This window comes from Candoia aspera, chromosome 12 (genome assembly GCF_035149785.1).
Source record: "Candoia aspera isolate rCanAsp1 chromosome 12, rCanAsp1.hap2, whole genome shotgun sequence".
Classification (NCBI taxonomy): Eukaryota; Metazoa; Chordata; class Lepidosauria; order Squamata; family Boidae; genus Candoia; species Candoia aspera.
Window position 1 is genome coordinate 457,123 of NC_086164.1, and position 18,261 is coordinate 475,383.

Genomic DNA, 18,261 nt, shown 5'->3' on the forward strand with positions numbered 1-18,261 from the left:
TCCTCGGGCAGGGGGGCTCTCTGCTTCCTTTCCCCTGGGGAGGATCAGGTTTTTCCAGTTCCTGTGGTTGAGCGTTTTGATCCCGCGGCACTCCGCTCTTCAATAAAAGCTTACCTTTGTCCTCCCTTCCCTCAGCATAGATGATCCTCTGGCATAGATGATCCTCCAGCAGCCTTAAGGGAGCCTGAGGGGCCCTGCCCTCCCTCAGAGCGGTGGCAGGAGAGCAGCAGGAAGGATTCCCCCCCCTCCCCGCGACAGCTGTGGAGGAGACTTGGCCTTGCAGGAGGGGCAGGAGAAAGGTCTGCCTTGGGGCAAGGGCAAGGTGGGGCTGGAGTTGGAGAGGATCAGTGTCCTGCCTTGGTTCATGCGCCGCATTTTGCAGGGGGGCTGCCTCTGAACGTCTGCCATGCCCTTATAGAGGCAACCAGTAACAGGGCAGAACTTAGCAAGGAATGAAGGTGGTGGGTGGATTGAGGGGTACCTGCTCTGAGAAAGCATGGATGATGCGTCTGCTACTCTAGGAACCAGGGAGAACCCGGGGTGTGACCCACTAACTGATTGTGTGGCAGGAGGGGCCGCGTGTGAGTCTTCCAGGGAAGCTCCGATGCCAAGGAGCCCACGTTCTTCATATCCTTGCAGAAAAGTGTGAAGGAGGGGCTCCTGCTGAAGCAGACAAGCTCCTTTCAGCGGTGGAAGAGACGGTTCTTCAAGCTGCGTGGCCGGACCCTCTACTACGCCAAGGATTCCAAGGTAGAAGCCCAGGAGCCCTGGGCAGTTCGGAGAGCCCACAGTTTGGGCTCTCCCCAAGAGGCAACGTACTCCCCGCCTTGGCGTGCACATAGATGCCCAGATCTGCACAGTAAGGACAAGGCTGAGGAGAGCCAGGGGGGTGAAACGGCTGTGTGGAATGGGAAGCAGGCTTGAAATCTGCACTAAACAGCCACAGAAATCTCTCTTAAAAATCCTGCAGCTAGCAAAGGAGTATAAGCAGCTGGACTCTGCCCGTTTTCTTGATCTGATTCTGAGCCAAGCTGTGTACTTGTTATGTTAAAGGGAAGCTGCTTGAGCAGGGTGAGGGACTGACCAAGGGTTGGTCTCCAAAATTCTGGAGTTTAGGCCGTGTCTCTGGCACATCCCCCTTTCCCCCTTGCTCTTCCAGTCACTGATCTTTGATGAAGTGGACCTGTCGGACGCCAGCGTGGCAGAAACCAGCACCAAGAACATCAACAACAGCTTTACAGTAAGTCTGCCACTCGAGCTGGCAGTCTTCCCAGTAGACCAGATGGGGTCAGAAACCTGACAGTGGGCTTTGGTCTGTCACACCCAGGAGTCTCTTTTCCCTCCCTCCCGTAATCCATCATTCTGCTGACTCAGCCCAGGATCTCCTAGAGCACTTTCCTGGTTTCGGTGCCCTATAGATAACAGTATCTCACTTCATCCTATAATCCCACATCCATAATCTTCTTTTGCTGCAGGCTTGGTAGTTGAATGTTGGGAAGAATCAGAGGTAGAGCCCATGTTCAAAGCACCAGCAGGCATCCTGTTTTGCAAAAGATGCAGGAGCAGGTGGTGGGAACAGGCCTCCCTCTGCCTGAAACCCTGGAGAGCAAGCAGTCCTGGGCTAGATGCCCAGGCAAACCAGCCTCAGCCGAGAAGGCTTCTGACGAATGTCAAATGATGCAGAGCTCCATTTCTCAAAGTACTTAGAACTTCTAGCTCACCCGGATGCTTCTCATTGTCGATACTGTAGGAGGAGAGCCATGCTTGTCTGTTGTAGGCAGCAATCAGAAGAAGCTTCAAATGCTGCTTTCGCTTAATCCACTGGGGACATGGGATGACTGCATGTGGGGAAAATAGAACCCCATATTACTTGGGGGACTAAACCAATTTGGGGGATTAAGCCAACTGTGTTGTTGTCTTGGTAATGACAACTTGATAAGAGGTCCTGGCTCAGAAGAATCCTATCCCTGAATGCCAGTCTGTGGAGGGAGCCAGGGGACAATGGGCCTCCCATTGGGGCCCACCATTGGCCAACTGAGGAAAGAGATGTTGCTGAGTTGGTGGCAGCAGAAAGAGCAGGACTTTTCTGATCTTACTCTTCCCATAGGTGATCACCCCCTTCCGAAAACTCATTCTTTGTGCAGAAAACCGGAAGGAGATGGAGGACTGGATTGGGGCCCTGAAGTCTGTCCAGAAATGGGAAATCAATGAGGTGGTGGCGTGAGAGGGGCCCCTGCTGGGAGGGCATGTGTGGGAAGCTAGTACAGGCCTAAACCATGAGGCCAAAAGGTTTGGGGAGGGGGTGCTTCATGCCTTCCATTTCTCCCCAGAACCGTTGCTGGAGGTGCCCCCTTGGCCTGGTTGTGTTTGCGCATAAAGGAATCTACAGCTCACCCTTGAGAGAAACCAAAGTCCCTTCCCAGCGGCCAGTCCAGGGCAAAAGAGGGGGTGGGGCAGGGACTGGGGAATCTTCTAATTTGCCTCCCATTTAATCTTGGGGCAGATTAGGATGGGAGAAGGTCCTTGCTGGCCCAGGTAGCAGGTGGAGGAGCACCTCTTTGGGGCCGGGGAAGTCTTGCCTCGGTCCTACCGCCAATCCCCCTGCTCTGCTTTGACTCTTCAGGCTTCCCAGTTCAACATGGAGCACTTCTCTGGCATGCACAATTGGTACGCCTGCTCCCACGCCCGTCCCACCTTCTGTAACGTCTGCCGGGAGGCCCTGTCCGGCGTCACATCCCACGGCCTCTCCTGTGAAGGTAAGCCCTTTCTCCCCGGAGGAGGTGAGCAGGGGTGCACGAGAGGGCAGCGGCTAGTCCTGGGGACCATCCCAGCCCATGAGGAGGTTCTCTGACTGTAGAGGCAGGATCCCACCTCCCCCAGGCTGTGGCTAGCCATCCCTTTCCTCCTCCAGCAGCTGCAGCTTCTCTTCTCTGCTGCTCTCCTCTCCCATTTGGCAACTCCTGAGCATCTGTTTTTTTCTCTCGCAGTCTGTAAATTCAAAGCCCACAAACGCTGTGCTGTGAGAGCCACCAACAACTGCAAGTGGACCACACTGGCCTCCATTGGCAATGACATCATCGAGGATGAAGACGGGGTCAGTCCAGTGCTGCCTTGGGCAGCAGACCCAGCCAGGCCCCCCCTTCCCAGGAACCCTCCTCAAGGGAGGTAGCTAGACGTGCAGATGAAGCCCACCCCTTCTCTTCACAGGTGGCCATGCCCCACCAGTGGCTGGAGGGGAACCTGCCAGTCGGTGCCCGCTGCGCTGTGTGTGACAAGACGTCTGGGAGCGTGCGGAGGCTGCAGGACTGGCGCTGCCTCTGGTGCAAGGCCGTTGTAAGAGCCACGGTGGGATCGGAAGAGGGGCAGCAGAGCCCAGCTATGGGGGCTCCCTCCAAGTAGGAATGGGGCCTGCTCGCACAGTGGGAGGCAAGGAGGATGCTGACGGCTTGGCTAAGGGGAGGAGAGGTGGCTGCTTTGGCTTGCAGAGATGACCCGGCCCGTTCAGGTGCCCCTCAGTTGATCGGTCAGCACTGCTGGAAAGAAGCGCAGGGCAGGCAAGGGAGGGGGCAGTCTGCACGGGAGCCGCCTGGAAGTCTTCGCTCTGTAGAAGGGGAAGTGGCCCCACCCCAACCCGCCCCACCGGGCTCCCCAGAAGCCTCTGGTGGAGCCTTGCCGAGGGGGGAGCTGTTCCCTTTTGTGCTTTTCTGCTCAGAGTTGAGGGGCCAGGAGCCTACGCAGTTTGAAGGCCAAGTCCACAGCCCCATCCTTTCCTTGGGGAGACTTGCTCCGGCAGGCATTCCCCCAGCAGGATCGCCAAACGGCTCCTTTCTCCCCTCCAACAGGCTCACAGCACTTGCAGGGAGCAGCTGGGCAAGAAGTGCCCTCTGGGGCAGTACAAAGTCTCCATCATCCCCCCCACCGCCCTCAACAGCATTGACTCTGATGGTAAGCAGTGCCAGCTGGGAGCAGCTGGTGCCTCCTGGCCCACCATCCAGCCTTTTGCACAACACCAGCCTGGGGTACCTTTGCGCCTGCCGGGCATCCTGGAATGGCACCCTGACCCCTGCAGATGGGAACCAGGCTCTGGAAAGCCGCTCGAGGCACAGCAGTGTTGTGCCTGGGGTGCGCTTTGCCCTTTCAAGGAGCCCGGCCTGGCAGGCAGGCAGAGAGGCACTTGCCCATTCCCTGGGCAGGGCGGCACCGGGCCAGAGTCGGGCTGCAGCTGTTCGTCCATTTCGGCTGCAGAGGAACCTGGGGCTCACTCCGCTGGAGATCCCTCGGTCCTCTGGGGCGGCATTCTGTGCTTTTCGAACGCCTTTGGGAAGAGAAGCTCTGCGGGAGCTCTCGGAGTTGCCAGCCGAGGGCCCCTGCTGGGGCGATGCCCGAAGTGCCTGCTGGCTGGGTGCAGCAGCCCTCCGTCTGCCACATGCTTTTCCTCCTCTGCGCCAGGATTCTGGAAGGCCACCTGCCCCTCCAGCTGCTCCAGCCCGCTTCTGGCTTTTGTCAACTCCAAGAGTGGGGACAACCAGGGGGTGAAGTTTCTGCGCAAGTTCAAGCAGTTCCTCAATCCAGCCCAAGTCTTTGATCTCATGAATGGAGGGCCGCACCTTGGGTAAGCCGCATCCGGATTCCTCAGAGCCCCCGCTGTCCTGTCTGGGTGGTGGGAGAGGGAGCCCAAGAGCTGAGGTGCTCCACCCGGGCCCGGGCCCCACATGGCCTTCCCTTGCAGCAGGCCCCATTCCATCTGCCTGCTGGAAGAACAGCAGGTGGGCACCCATGGCTGATGCTTCACTGTGCCCCTTGCCAACCTCCTCCTGGTATCTTCCGGCCAGGCTGCGGCTCTTTCAGAAGTTCTCCACCTTCCGGATCTTGGTGTGTGGTGGGGATGGCAGCGTGGGCTGGGTCCTGTCTGAAATCGACTCGCTGGGACTGCACAAGCAGGTGAACTCTTCCTTCCCAAAGCCCCAAAGTCAGCCTTGCGCAGCAGAGTCAGGAGGCGGGGAGCAAATTCAGCTTCATTGCCTCTTTTTTCCTGATTTACTTCTCTCTCTCTCCCATTCTGCATCTCACGCACGCACACGCACGCATGCACGCACGCACCCTTGCCAGAACCCAAATCAGAGGGAGAAAACTTGCGACTGAGGCCATGTGGTCTCTGTGCAGAAACAGATGGCAAATGGAGATTGTGGAGGTCTGTGGAGGGTTTGAGCTCAAGGGAACTTTGCAGACAATTTGAGTAGTTGTTGATACTTGTGAGGGGGAGACACAAGAGGAGCAGGAGAAAAAGAAGGGTGCCTACCACCAGTCTGCCGTTTCAGAATTGACAAACTGTTCTGCTGCAGAACATTGGTTGGCTTTAAGGTGCCACCAACGTCTTTCCCTTTGCCACAGACAACTGGTGCTGCCGCCATGCGGAGACACTGCTGGTCTAGCGGGAGTGGCATGTCTGGGGAATTGGGGAGGGGAGGGGAGGGGGCAGGCCTTGGGAAGCTCAGAAAGAATTGGGAGGTGGCATTTCATGAACTCTGAGAGAGTCCGATTTCCCCAGGTGAAATGGAGTGAAGCTGCATGCAGCTTCAGCTGCGGCCACTCCACTGACCACCCCTCTGTGTTTCTGCAGTGCCAACTTGGGGTCCTGCCCCTGGGCACCGGGAATGACCTGGCCCGGGTGCTGGGCTGGGGCAGCCTCTGCGATGATGATACGCAGTTGCTGCAGGTTCTGGAGAAGCTGGAGCGGGCCACCACTAAGATGTTGGACAGGTAGGGAGGGGTCTGGTCAAAGCGCTCTCCCAAAGGAGGGCCAGCAGCCAAGCGATTGCAGGGGGAGGCCAAGGAGGACGCTTGGCCCATTTCCCGGTGGTGGCATGGGCCTTGCCATTTCAGCCCTGGCCAGGTGTGGCTGCCTGTCTACCTGCCCAGGTGGGAAGCACTGCAGATCCCCTTCACTTGCCCTGCAGGTGGAGCGTCATGACGTACGAGGCCCCCAAGCAGTCACCTCCAGCCCTCGGGGAAGAGGAGAGCGAGGATTCCACCATCCAGGTTGGCATGAGGCCTGCTTGGAAGTGGGGCAGTGCTGGGGCGGGTCCTTGCCCGGGTCCTTCTGTGGGCAGAGGCAAAGGTGGCATAGTGGAGCCTGAAGGACAGTTGCTTGGATGCTATTCCCGTAGGCTCAGATTTCTCACTACGCTGACTCAGTGGCCCTCCACCTAGCAAAGATCCTGGAGTCCGACAAACACTCGGTGGTGATCTCCTCGGCAAAGTAAGGGTGATGCTCTTCCATCTGGGGTGGGGCAGGGGGGATTCAGGCCACTGGTTTGCCTGGCTGGATCTGAATCTCAACCCTCCCTGGGCTAGTCGTGCGGGCATAACAGTCCATCTTGGTTTCTCTTATGCACTTTGTACTTTAAAGGATGGGGTGGCACTGCCCCAGACGGACCCAGTGCGCAATCTGGGGGTCCTCTTGGACTCATGGCTTCTGCTGGAAGAGCAGGTGGAAGCTGTGGCTAAGAGGGCCTTTGCACGCCTTCGGGTTGTGCGCCAGTTGCACCCAAGCCTGGACCAGGAGGCACTACTCACTGTCACTCATGCCCTCGTGACCTCCCCTTTGGACTACTACAACATGCTCTACATGGGGCTGCCCTGGAAACACATTCAGAAGCTTCAGCTGGTCCAGAATGCGGCTGCCTGGGTTGTAAATAGTGTCGGCTACTCGGCACACGTAACACCCCTGCTTCGGGAGCTGCATTGGTTGCCACTGTGTTTCCTGGTGGAGTTCAAGGTGCTGGTTGTCACCTTTAAAGTCCTCCATGGCTTGGGACCGGGTTACCTGAGGGACTGCCTTCTCCCAGTTGTTTCTGCCCGTCCAATCCAGTCCAGCAGGATGGGCATGCTCCGGGTCCCGTCAGCCAAGGAATGTCGGCTGGCAAGGACCAGGAAGCCTGCCTTTTCTGCTGTGGCACCTGCCCTCCGGAACATCCTCCCTCCTGAGATTAGGATGGCCCCGACCCTGTTGGCTTTCCGGAAGGCCTTGAAAACCTGGCTTTGTGCCTGGGCCTGGGGACCCGAGTGTGGGAAGGGCCCCGTTTCCTGATTATGTTAACACCATGGCTTTTAGATCGCTCGGCTGTATTTATATTTATTTTTAATTTTTGTTGTTGTTTCTATTGTTTTGTATTATGACTGTTTTAGTTAGCCGCCCAGAGTCACTAGTTAGAGATGGGCGGCCATAGAAATTGAATGAATAAATAAATAAGGGAGGCAAATGTAAGTTGCAAGCATCTCCACAACCCTTTGCAAGTCGTAACAATCTTTGGACAATCCTCCCACCCCCCCGCCTGCCCCAAACCCTATTGAGGTTTTGGCCTTGTTGTCTTGAGATGCTCAAGAACTTTCCTCCGCAGTGAGAACTTGCAGGATGGAGCAGTTTGCTTTACTCCACCATACTGAAATAGAAGAGGGTTCTGCTGTTTTTCCCACACTGCTGAGTTTCCATGAATATAAATTAATACGCACTTTCTACCTACCCATTGAGAGCGCGTTCCACGCTGTATGTAAATGTTGCTTAGATATACTCTGCAGCTCTCATCAGTTTAACTTTGCTACTGGGCAATTTCAAAGCATAACAGATAAAATACGAACATTCTGGGTGTCATTTTGAGTTGCTCCTGTGGTCATAAGGTTCCCTTCCACAAGTCAGAAGCTTCTGCCTTCTCCACCTGCTTGTGGGTTTTGTTTGGTTCAAGGGCCCAGCTGGGTAGCTTGGAAATTGCACCCTTTGTTGCACTTTCGCCCAGGTTCCTGTGTGGGACGGTGAACGACTTCGTAGCTGATGTGGGCAGAGCTTACGAACGGGCAGCCGACAGCAAGCAGGAAGCCGCCATCATGGCCGGCAAGGCAAGTGGCCCCCGAAGCACCCAAAGCAGCATTATGGGGTGGGGTGGGGATCTCAAGAGCAGCGATGGTGAAATGCTGGGATCTGCAGGGCTTGGACTGTCTTGGAAGAGAGGCATGGCGCTGCCAGGCACCCCTACTTTTGCTTTTGTGTGTGTGTGTGTGCGCACGCATGCGTATCGCCACCTTCCCCACTTGGGCCAGTCCAGAGAGTGAAGGAAGCTGCAGGCCCTCCCGCTCAGCCCTCCCGCTGACCCCCCCCCCAAACTTCCAGTGTGCCACGCTGAGTGAGAAGCTGGACTCGCTGGTTCGGGAGCTGACCGAGGAGTCGCAAGCTGCTGTGGCCCCAGAAGGCAGCTCTCCAGCCCCCCATGCCCAGGAGAATGTGTTCCCGCCTGGCCCACCCCCGTGCATCTTCAAGTCCAAGGAGCAGCTCATGTTAAGGGCCAACAGCCTCAAGAAGGCGCTGCGCCAGATCATCGAGCAGGCAGAGAAGGGTAAGCACGCCCTTGGCCTCCATGCCGGAGCCAAGCAGGGAAGCGGCTGGAGATGCGGTGCCAGAGTGGCACCTACTTGAGCTTGGCTCAAGCCCAGAATGTGCCGGAGAGCTGGGGCCCCGCTGGTCATGGAGGTCAGGCGGGCAGGGCACTGAGAACACTCTTCCCAGCAGGACCTTCCTGCCCATGGCCATAGTGGGCGCTGTCTGCCAGGCGCCCAGGCCCCTGCAACCGGCTCGGTGGATGGCCCACAGAGGGGCTAAACTGCTGCTTCCTGTGTGTGCTGCTGCTGCTGCACTTTCTGTCCTTTTATTACTGATAGCTTTGCTGCTTCTACAGGGAATAGTCCCTTTTAAATCCCATTTTATCTGCTGATTGTATCAGCTGTTGTGGAAGCCAGGGCAGGGCAGAGCATGTCCCTCTTTGACAGAAGCAGGACTTGTTACTCCCCCCCACACACAGCGGTGGATGAGCAGAACAAGCAGACCCAGACCTACAGGAGCCTCTTGGTGGCTGGCAAGGACAGCAGCGAGGACTTCACCAAGGAGACTGAACCACCCAGTACGTCTCTGAGATGCTGGTTTGGGCTAGGAGTGGGGGGCAGGATTGTTGGCTTCAGAGAAGCAGAATTAGGGAAAACCCTGGGGCTGCCTGTCCTCTCCCTGGAATACCCAGAGAGCAGATCCTCTGGCTCGCTTTTTTCAGCTTCCTGGCTGAGATGCCAGGCCTTCGCTGGCGGCAGGTCCTGTGCCCTTTGTTCTGCAGGCAGAAAACCTGCACGGGGCACAGGGACCCTGCAGTTCCATCTCGGGGGCCCGAGGGTCGCGAGAGCATCCCTCTGCCTCTGGTGGGGCCAGGCAGCACAAGGACGCTCTGTCCCGAGCAGAGGGGGGCGCGGCAGGGATGTCAAGGCAGAGGTGTCGAGGCCGGCATCTCTCCTGAGCGGCAGAGCGGAAGCTGCACAGCCTTCCTGGCCTCTCTCTGGCTGTGTCTTCCAGAGTCCCGACGCAACACGGTCATCTCCACCACATCCTCCCTCCTTTTGGACCGGCCTGAGAGCTTCACCACCACCCCCTTCGCCGAGGACCCTGATGCTGAGTGAGTGGCCGCAGCTGCCCAGAGCTCCTGGAGAGGGAGGCTCAGCGCGTGGGACGAGCGCAAAGAAGGGCCATGGCAGGCGCTTCTCAGGCCTGCACACACTGAGAAAGTGACTCCTTGTCGAAAGAATCACTTGCTGATCAGAGAAAAGATTTCTCTGCTCTTCCCGTCATATGGCAGTTAAAAATGCCAGACAGGGCTAGTAAACAGCTCAGCAAATTCATTTTAAACTGATGGCCTACACCCACCTTAAAGAGGCAGTGAAATAAAACACAGTACAGCAAAAGCATCTCCTGAAGCCTGAACTGCTGTGGCAAAGAAGAGGGGCACAGCTGGTAGAGCCTGTTTGTGCCGCCTGCCTCTGATACCCAACCCAGGCCACTCTCAGCTTGCACAGGCTTGTGCCCTCCTGGACAGTCTGCCTCTTTCTTCCGCCATTTTAGCGGGCCGAGAAAAAGGCAGCGTGGTGCCTTCTGGGATGAGGAGGCCACCCGTCTCCTTTCTGGCCAGACCTGCTTCAGCAGATCCCCTGCCCACCCCACCCCCCACAGCCGCCACCACTTCTGGTGACCTTGAAAAGCTTGGCCATCTCACGCCATTAACATCCTTCAAGGAGACGGATGGACGGGTCTCTGGAAGTCAGCCAGGGCGTCCTTTAATCTTAGCCTGCCTTTGGAGGCTGGAAGAAGGCACAGTCACATCAATCGGGATTTGGCTTTACAGCCGTCCAGCCCCCGTCCTTCCCTACTTCAGTGCCTCTGGGGCTGGCGTCCAAATGCTCCTGCCCACCTTCCCGCAATGCTCGGAAAGAAGCTGAAAGGACAGACCAGCCATTCGTATTCCGGTACCTCACTCCTGATTCTGCTTCGATGCTCGTTCCTGAACTGTTTCCTTTCCCTCCATCTGCTGGCTCCAGACAATTTTCCGAAAGATGCGTCATGAACAACTATTTTGGCATTGGCCTGGACGCAAAGATCTCCCTGGAGTTCAACAACAAGAGGGACGAACATCCGAAGAAGTGCAGGTGAGTCTGCTGAAGGTGGGAGCCCAGAGGCCTCAGAGACGGAGGCCCTTCTTTTCCATCAGGGTCGGAAACTTCTGCCAGAACTTCCCTCGGCTGTCAGAGAAAAAGCTGCAGGGGCGGCTTTGAAGCTCCTTCTCCTGCCCTGCCCCATGCAGGAGCATGTGCGTGTGTCTGTGCAGACACGCATACTCAGAGAGGGTGGCTACTTGACAACTGATTACAAGATGCCTGCCCCTTTGCGGCCCTCTCCCCCGCTGCAGCGCTTCCCCTGGCCCAGCAGCTTCAGACTGGAGGAGGTGGGTTGCTTGAGCCCCACCTGTGGCATGGCTGCAGCCTGCCCTAGAGCCCCAGAGCCTCTGCACCACAGCTTCCAACCAGCTCTGGCACAGCTGCTCCAGTCACTCGGAGTCACACCGAAGGTGCAGCTTCAGGGGCCCTTCCTTGAAAGGGGCCAATGCCAGAACCGCCCTGAGCCTCCTGGCCCCATTTCTGGGCTGACACATTTGTGCCCACACACCTATGGGTGCAGTTGTTCTCTCTGGCTCGGGAGGGGTGGGCCTTTTGCTCAAGGACTCTGCGAACAAGGTCTTAATGAGGCCTCCCCAAGGCCACCTTGGGGAACATGGAAACTGTGCCCTGGCCCCAGCAGCACAGGAGACCCGGGCTTCTCCGCAAGGAAATGGGAGCTTGAGGAGGGAGCCTAATTGTGCAATTAATTATTTGTAATTGCACGCCCTCCAAAGGTCTGCTAAGCCTAAAGGAGCCGGCTAATTACTTGGCTCTGGAGAGAGAAAGGCCATTTGATCCTCCGGCTACCAAGAAGAGGAGGAAGGGAAGTTGGCCAGAGCAGATTAATCCTAACAGGCCAAAGGAAAGGAGGTGGGCGGACGACCTCCTGGGGCAGCCACACTGCACGAGGATTCAGGGGTCTGGAAGCCACAGAGGAGGGCAACCTGCCCTGTCCTGCCAGAAGAAAGAAGAGAAGGACACACACAAACACACACACATCTGCTTCGTTGCCTTTGCAGCAGCCGCACCAAAAACATGATGTGGTATGGTGTCCTGGGAACGAAGGAGCTGCTGCAACGGACTTACAAGAACTTGGAGCAGAGGGTCCAACTCGAGGTACTCAAAGGGGGCTGGCCCCACTCCCCTTCCTGCCTGAAGGAGGGCCGCCATCTAGGAAGGAGAGCCCCGACCTGGCTGTCTGCTGAGCGGCGCCTCCCAGCAAGAGAAGCCGGGCGCTCGGCTCTCTTGTTCTCGCCAGGCGGTGGACTCCGGGCACACCCGCCTCTGTGTGCCTCGGGGGCACCAGGGCAGAAGCATCCTCACCTGGGGCCCAAAGTGCTCCTCCCCACTCTCTTCCAGTGTGACGGGGTTCCCGTTTCCTTGCCCAGCCTGCAAGGCATTGCGGTGCTCAACATTCCCAGCTACGCCGGTGGCATTAACTTCTGGGGAGGCACCAAGGAAGACAACGTGAGTCTCCCTGGGCCCAAGGGATGCCACAGCTGCGCTGCCCTTGCCTCTCCTTTTAACTGGGGAGGGCAGTGGTGGCTGACTTTGCTGCCCACGTTGCTGAAGAATCGTGAGGTGTTTCTCTGCGTACCTGGCTGAGAAACTCCCGTGAGAGAAGCCCCCCCCCCCCCAGATTTGGCTCAGGGCCGTAAGAAGGCTCGTTCTTTTCCCTGTCAGAATTTTGGGGCTCCCTCCTTCGATGACAGGAAGCTAGAGGTGGTTGCTGTTTTTGGGAGCATCCAGATGGCGGTCTCACGGGTCATCAGCCTGCAGCATCACCGCATCGCCCAGGTGAGGCAGGGCCCGGGCTGGGCCTGGCTGGCCAGTCCACCATGGCTCTCCCGCACAGAAGGACAGCGCATCTCTCATGGCTCACTTCCCTCTCCAGTGCCGGATGGTGAAGATCACAATTCGGGGAGACGAGGGTGTCCCGGTGCAGGTGGATGGGGAAGCGTGGATCCAGCCCCCAGGGACGATCAAGATCCAGCACAAGAACCGGGCTCAGATGCTGACAAGAGACAGGGTGATAAACCCATCGCAGGGTGCGGGACGGTTGCATGAGAATCTAGCTGCAGCTAAATTGTTGGGGGGGTCAGTCCTATGGCAAGCTGGAAGTGGCCTCTTCCCCCAAAATGGGGGCCATGCCCTGCCCTGCTCTCACCTAGCTACCAGGGAGGGCAATTACTGTGGCCCATCAGCATCCCAGGGAAGTTTAAGCTGTGTGTGAACAATGGCAGCCTGTTGGCCTAAGTCTAGACCCACCAGCACCGTGGCTGGCGTTGGGAGGGGGCTTGTGCGTTGAGGCCCTTGGCCCCCCGTCTTTGTTTGTCTGTGGTCCACAGGAGTCAGCCATGGCCATCCCGTGTCCCTGCAGGCCTTTGAGAACACCCTGAAATCATGGGAGGACAAGCAGAAGGGGGAGGGCTACCGAGCCCCATCTCGGCCTCGGCTCAGCTCCCAGCAGTCCATGGAGTACCTGACAGAGGAAGAGGGAGCCCAGATGCAGCAGCTGGTCCAAGCCACCGAAACCCTCACTAGCAGGTACCACCATGCCGGTCCCCTGGAAGTGGCCACCTTTCCAAAGGCCGCCCCGGAAGCCTTTGCTGGAAGGGCCCTCTGTGGCCAAGGGGACCTGCTTCCCAGCCATGGACCAGCTTGTGGTCCATGGCTCCAATGTTGCTCCAGTTATGCCTTTATGATTAATGTTATCTCTGTACCTCACAACGGGGTGATGGGAAAGGCATTGGGGAAGCCTTTCATGAACGATGGTGGCTTTCTGAAGATCTGTGGGTTGAGTGTGCTCTCAGTCTGACTTCCCTCAAAAGGTTGGGGCTCAGGAGGAGGAGGAGGGTGGGAGAGTACTGCATACATTGGCTTCAGCTCTGACTGAAGGACATACGCAATAAATAAGCCACTTTGCCCTACAGAAGGATTTTTCAAACTTGGCAACTTTATGATGTGTGGACTTCCAACTCGCAGAATTCTGGGAGTTGAAGTCCATGCATCTTCAACTTGCCAAAGTTGAAAAACCCTGCTCTACAGGAGCCTGATGGGTCTTTTCTTGGCCCTCCTTTGCTTTCTCCTGTGCTCAATAGGGACAATTCAGCTGCACAAGCTCACATATTGTACAGGGGACGGGGTGAAGCCAGTTTGCCAGTGGCTTGCCCGCCATGCCAGGCCTGTGGCTGAGGGGCCATTTCCTCTTCCCTCCTGCAGGATCCGTGAAGCTGCCAAGGCCCGCAAAGCCATGGAGCAGGAGCTGGCCCATGCCGTGAACAGCAGCTCCCTGGCCCTGAGCGAGGTCTCGTCCTGCAAGAGCAATGGTGGTGCCCCAGAGGTGAGAGTGGGGGACTGTCCCACGTGGGGCTCAGCAGGGCCCGCTTGGAGGACTGGGAATGTACCCTAGGCATCAGTCCCAGGGGGTTGCTCCAGCTTCTTGAGCCCTGGCGGCCGTGCCATAGCTTTCCGCACCAGCTGCCTCTGATTCTCTTCTTTCCTTCCAGGGGTTGCAGCTGGTCAGCCGGAGCACGGCAATGGAGGTGTCTGTAAGCGTCAAGGCCCTGTATGCCGAAACTCGGGCGTTCCTGGAAGGAAGACAGGTGAGCACAGGACGAAAGCAGCTGGGCATGCCACTACGCCCCAGACATGCCTTGCCTTCTTTTGGGGGCAAAGGCAGCCCTCCTCAGCAGCCTTTCCCACAGCAGCTGGATTCGCCCCAGCAAGAGGAGGCCCTCCGCCAGGCCCTGGGCACCGTCAGCCAGGAACTGCAGACGTTCTCCGACCTCCACTGGATGGCCCCACTTGCAAGCGCCGTTGAAGAGGCAGGCGCCCATGGGCAGGTGGGAGCGGCAGGAGCCCGGTGAGCTGCCATGCTGGGGCAGGCAGCCGCGTCTCCTCACGCAACCAGCACAGGAGTCGGGAACAGAACGGCTGCTTTGGGGGGAGGAACACTGCAAGGATGGAACGGCTTGGCTGCATCAGAAGGACGCCTCCCGAATTCCCAGCCCCATGGCCCCATGGGAAGGCTGGGCAGTAGCGACATGCTGGATGGTCAACCCAGCCAGGAGGGAAGGCCACTGAGTCATACCTGCCACCACCACTGCCACCCCCCTCTGCAGCCCAGGGAAAGGTGTTGGGGCAGAAGCAGCAAGGGTGGGTCTCTGGCTCCATGCAGCAGTTTCCCCTCCTTGCAGGCTGTTGGCCAGGAGGCTCCCGGGGGCAGCAACAAGGGCAGCCTGAGGTTACGGATTAATCTCGCAAAGCCCAAGAAGGAGAAGGAGAAGCTCCAGAAGCAGAGATCTGGTGGCATCACCCCAGGTAACCTGGCAGCCCTCCCAGCACCCGAAAGGGCTGGATGTGGCACTGCAGCACCTGGACAAAGGCGCACCAGGAACGGGCCAGCTAGCCCTTCCGAAATGGTGGTCGGCATCCCCTCAGCCGGGGGCAGGGTGGGAGGGCGGTTTGTGGCCAGGGTGCTGCTTCCCAAGGGTGGGGTGGGGGCCTGTCAGGAAGGAAGCCCCGGGGCCTCCGGCAAGGACAGGCACAGAAGCTGTGGGTACCACGTCAGCCCACGAGAGCTGTCAGCCCTGCAGGCCTGCAGCGCCTCTGGCAATGGCCCTAAGACAAGCTCAGGGGAGGGGCTGGAGGCTCCCCCACTGTCCCCCGGGGGGAGGACTGTGATGCCCCACAGCAGCCCCTTTCTCCCCTCTGCTCCTTGAGCAAGTGCAGCAAAGGCAGTGACGCTCTGGGGTGCCAGGGCATGTTCACACAGGATGCCTGCCCAGGTTGATGCAGCAGCGGCTTTCTCAGTGAACCAGCTTTTCTGGACTCGCCTGACTGCCAGACCGTTCAATGAATCCCAGGGGCTGAGCTTGCACTGTGCATGGGTTCAAGGGAGGCTGGCTAGCTGTGGTTCCGCATGCTGTGTCAACAGAGCCCCGCCTGGCTGCGACTGTTTCACGCTCATTGCTTCCCCCACACAGGTTCCTGCTGATGCCCCCTTGCCCCTTGCCTGGCTTGCCTACCACCCCTGCTGCTCTGCACCTGCCTCTGCCTGCAGTCCTGCCTCTCCTAGTCTGTCCCTCCTTCCTTCCCTCCTTCCGGCAGCTCAACCAACCAACCATCCTGTGATTTTCCTTTTTGCCAGTGGACAGTTGGGGCCCTGAGGAAGTGGCCGCCTGGCTGGAGGGTCTTGATTTAGGGGAATACAAAGAGCTTTTTATGCGCCACGACATCCAGGGCTCTGAGCTGATCCTGCTGGAGAGGAGAGACTTGAAGGTACCCCATGCAGTCCTGCCCCAGGCCCAGGGGGCGGTGGGAGGGGTTGCCACCGTCCTGCTTGTGCAGCGCATGGCCAAGCTTCTCCTGCCTGATCTGCCTCTTGCGCCCCCCCCCCAGCAAAGGCACAAGGAGGGGTGCAGATCAGCCCCTTGCCTGGCTTCCCTGTGCAGGGAGGGCCCTTGCCCCAGCCGTTCCTTTAACAGGAAGGGGATCTCCAACAGGAAGGGCCATGCAGGAGCTCCGCTTGGGGAGGGCTACGGAACTAACCGCATGGGGCTCTGCAGTCAAATAGCGTCATTCCTTTTGCTCCAACGCATGGTGCAGAAAGGTGTGTGGAGCTGCAAAATGATAATTAAGAGACTGCAAGGAGAAGGGCCTGCTGAACAGGGGAGGGGCTCATTGCTTCCCTGAGCAAGTTCTCTTCTCTTCTCCCCTCCAGGAACTTGGGATATCAAAGGTGGGCCATCTGAAGAGGATTCTCCAGGGCATTAAGGATACCACCAGCCAGCAATAGAGAGGGTCCTCTAAAGGGAAGATGGCCTTGCACTTGGTGGCCATCATCCACCGCCATTGGTGGCCTCGGGGCTCGCTGGGCCGTTTCATTGCCAAGCCTCGCCTGCACCGGGGCCCCTAAGGTTTTCATGCGAGGACCACTTTCCACCCTCCCAGGCCAAGCGTTTACATTCCCACATTTGCCAAAGATTGCGGTATGGCTGTGCTCACCCTTCCTTGCCTCCAATCTCCCCAACCCCTCTGTGTGGCAGCTGCTGTGAGTCACGTTCATAAGCTTGAATTGTGCTTCTTTTCACGCACCCACTTGTTCCTGTAACGGAGGTGTGGGGGGGCAGCCTTCAGCTATTCTTTCCTATCATGCCACACCAGTGCTTGCCTCGTCCCCGGTTTTGAGCTAGGCTCAGTGAGGCTGATGATGACCGGCTGCAGTGCCACCTGGGGTGCTCGCAGCACCCTATTCTTGCAGTGCCAGTTTCAGGGTTAGGCAAGGGACATCCTCTCTGCTGCCAATGGTCGGTGGCAGTTGGAAGCACAACAGATCCAGCTTTTCCAGGTCCGTTAAAGGAGTGATGGCGCCTGTGAGGGGGAGCAAAAGGTGGCCACCGCCCTGCCCTTGCCACTGACTCCCTGCCCAGCTAGCCCTTTTCCCCCACACCATTTTGGGTGGCCAGTCAGCCCTTTGCAGTTCTTTTTAAAATTAAAGTTTTTCTTGCCAGTCATTGAAGCCTCAGTCGTGGCATGCATGCACATTTCAGCTGACGTATAATTCCAGATAGTTTTATTTCATGATCCGAGGTCACTTGCCAGCTGACCGACTAATTATAAACATGCAAACTCTCAAATTCTACAACATTCTTTATTAGACAGAAGATTCCATCAAGAAACCTAAGATTGCTCAGATAGGAAACACGCTAATATTACCGACAGTTAGAGAAGGACCTTGGAAAGCAGGGAGCAAGACTTTCAGAGGTTGGGGTTTGTGCTGCGCCCGCCCACCCACATGGCAGACTGGGCCCCATGGTGCCAGCTTCCAGGCTCTTGGTGGGCTTTCCATTTGCCCCTTTCCCCAACTCTTGTTCCCTATCTGCACCTTTGCCACATTGATCCAGTCTGTTATAAAGTGTGATAAAAATGTACATACCTTGGAAAGAAGATATTTATTTAAAGAATAATATATAACTTAATTTATTTTTCACCTGTGTTGCGCAAATGCACTTTGGAATCTGACCTGGGAGACCTGGAGCTTTCTGGGAGAGCTCTTCAGCCACTGTGGTGCAGAGTGGCTTTTAGCAGAAACTAAATGGGGGGTTGCCAGGCCAGGACCCCCTGGATGCCTGGTTGGGCTGCAAGCACCAGACTGAGACGCCATGCGCCAGCTGACTCTGCCCAGCAGGACAGAAGACAACCCGGATGCTGCATTTGACCATCGCCTCAGGAGTTAGTCCAAGAGGGCACCTTCTCCCCACTGGAGGACCCCACTGGCATCTTTGCTTCTCTCTGGCACTCAGACGTGTGGGCTTCTCAGCTAACCGAGACAGCAGCCAACGCCTTGTACCACCCTGTCTGGATTTCTAGACCAAGGTTGCCACAGCCATTGCTGGCCTTGGAGGACAACTGCAGGGAGAGATTGCTGCTGCCACCCCAAGACAAGTGGACTGGTGGCCAGTGGTGCCACTCCTTCCCTGTGCTGTGCATGGGCACAGCTGGGCAGGGCACTTCTGTGCTGGGAGCTGGCCATGACCGTCTCTCTCCATACCCGAGCAGGGATCTGTCCTGTGAACATGCAAGGAGTGAAGGCGTTTGCAAATCCCTCCCTGCTGCAAAGGAAGCTTGGCCACGGAGCAGCCAGCTCTGTTCTCAGCGCAGAGAAGCCTGGCTCCTTTGGGCTCAGCAAGGAGGAGCCCCCAAAGAGACCCTCATTGTCACCTTGGATTTACCAAGCAG

General features: G+C 57.5%; 1 protein-coding gene across 1 annotated transcript; it reads left to right on the forward strand.

Moving 5' to 3' along the window:
* The first annotated feature begins 220 nt into the window (after window positions 1-220).
* DGKK (diacylglycerol kinase kappa) lies at window positions 221-16,944 on the forward strand. Its single transcript, XM_063313492.1, has 29 exons — window positions 221-322; window positions 640-750; window positions 1,160-1,240; window positions 2,108-2,212; window positions 2,624-2,756; window positions 2,988-3,094; window positions 3,208-3,333; window positions 3,843-3,945; window positions 4,450-4,612; window positions 4,833-4,941; window positions 5,621-5,760; window positions 5,958-6,039; window positions 6,168-6,259; window positions 7,794-7,893; window positions 8,165-8,387; window positions 8,850-8,948; window positions 9,386-9,485; window positions 10,402-10,509; window positions 11,538-11,634; window positions 11,878-11,985; window positions 12,202-12,315; window positions 12,413-12,547; window positions 12,899-13,065; window positions 13,741-13,861; window positions 14,037-14,123; window positions 14,226-14,345; window positions 14,718-14,841; window positions 15,671-15,801; window positions 16,244-16,944. Exons 4-29 carry the CDS (start codon window positions 2,159-2,161, stop codon window positions 16,316-16,318), a joined length of 3,018 nt encoding a protein of 1,005 aa, XP_063169562.1. The 5' UTR covers window positions 221-322; window positions 640-750; window positions 1,160-1,240; window positions 2,108-2,158; the 3' UTR covers window positions 16,319-16,944.
* Window positions 16,945-18,261: the final 1,317 nt, after the last annotated feature.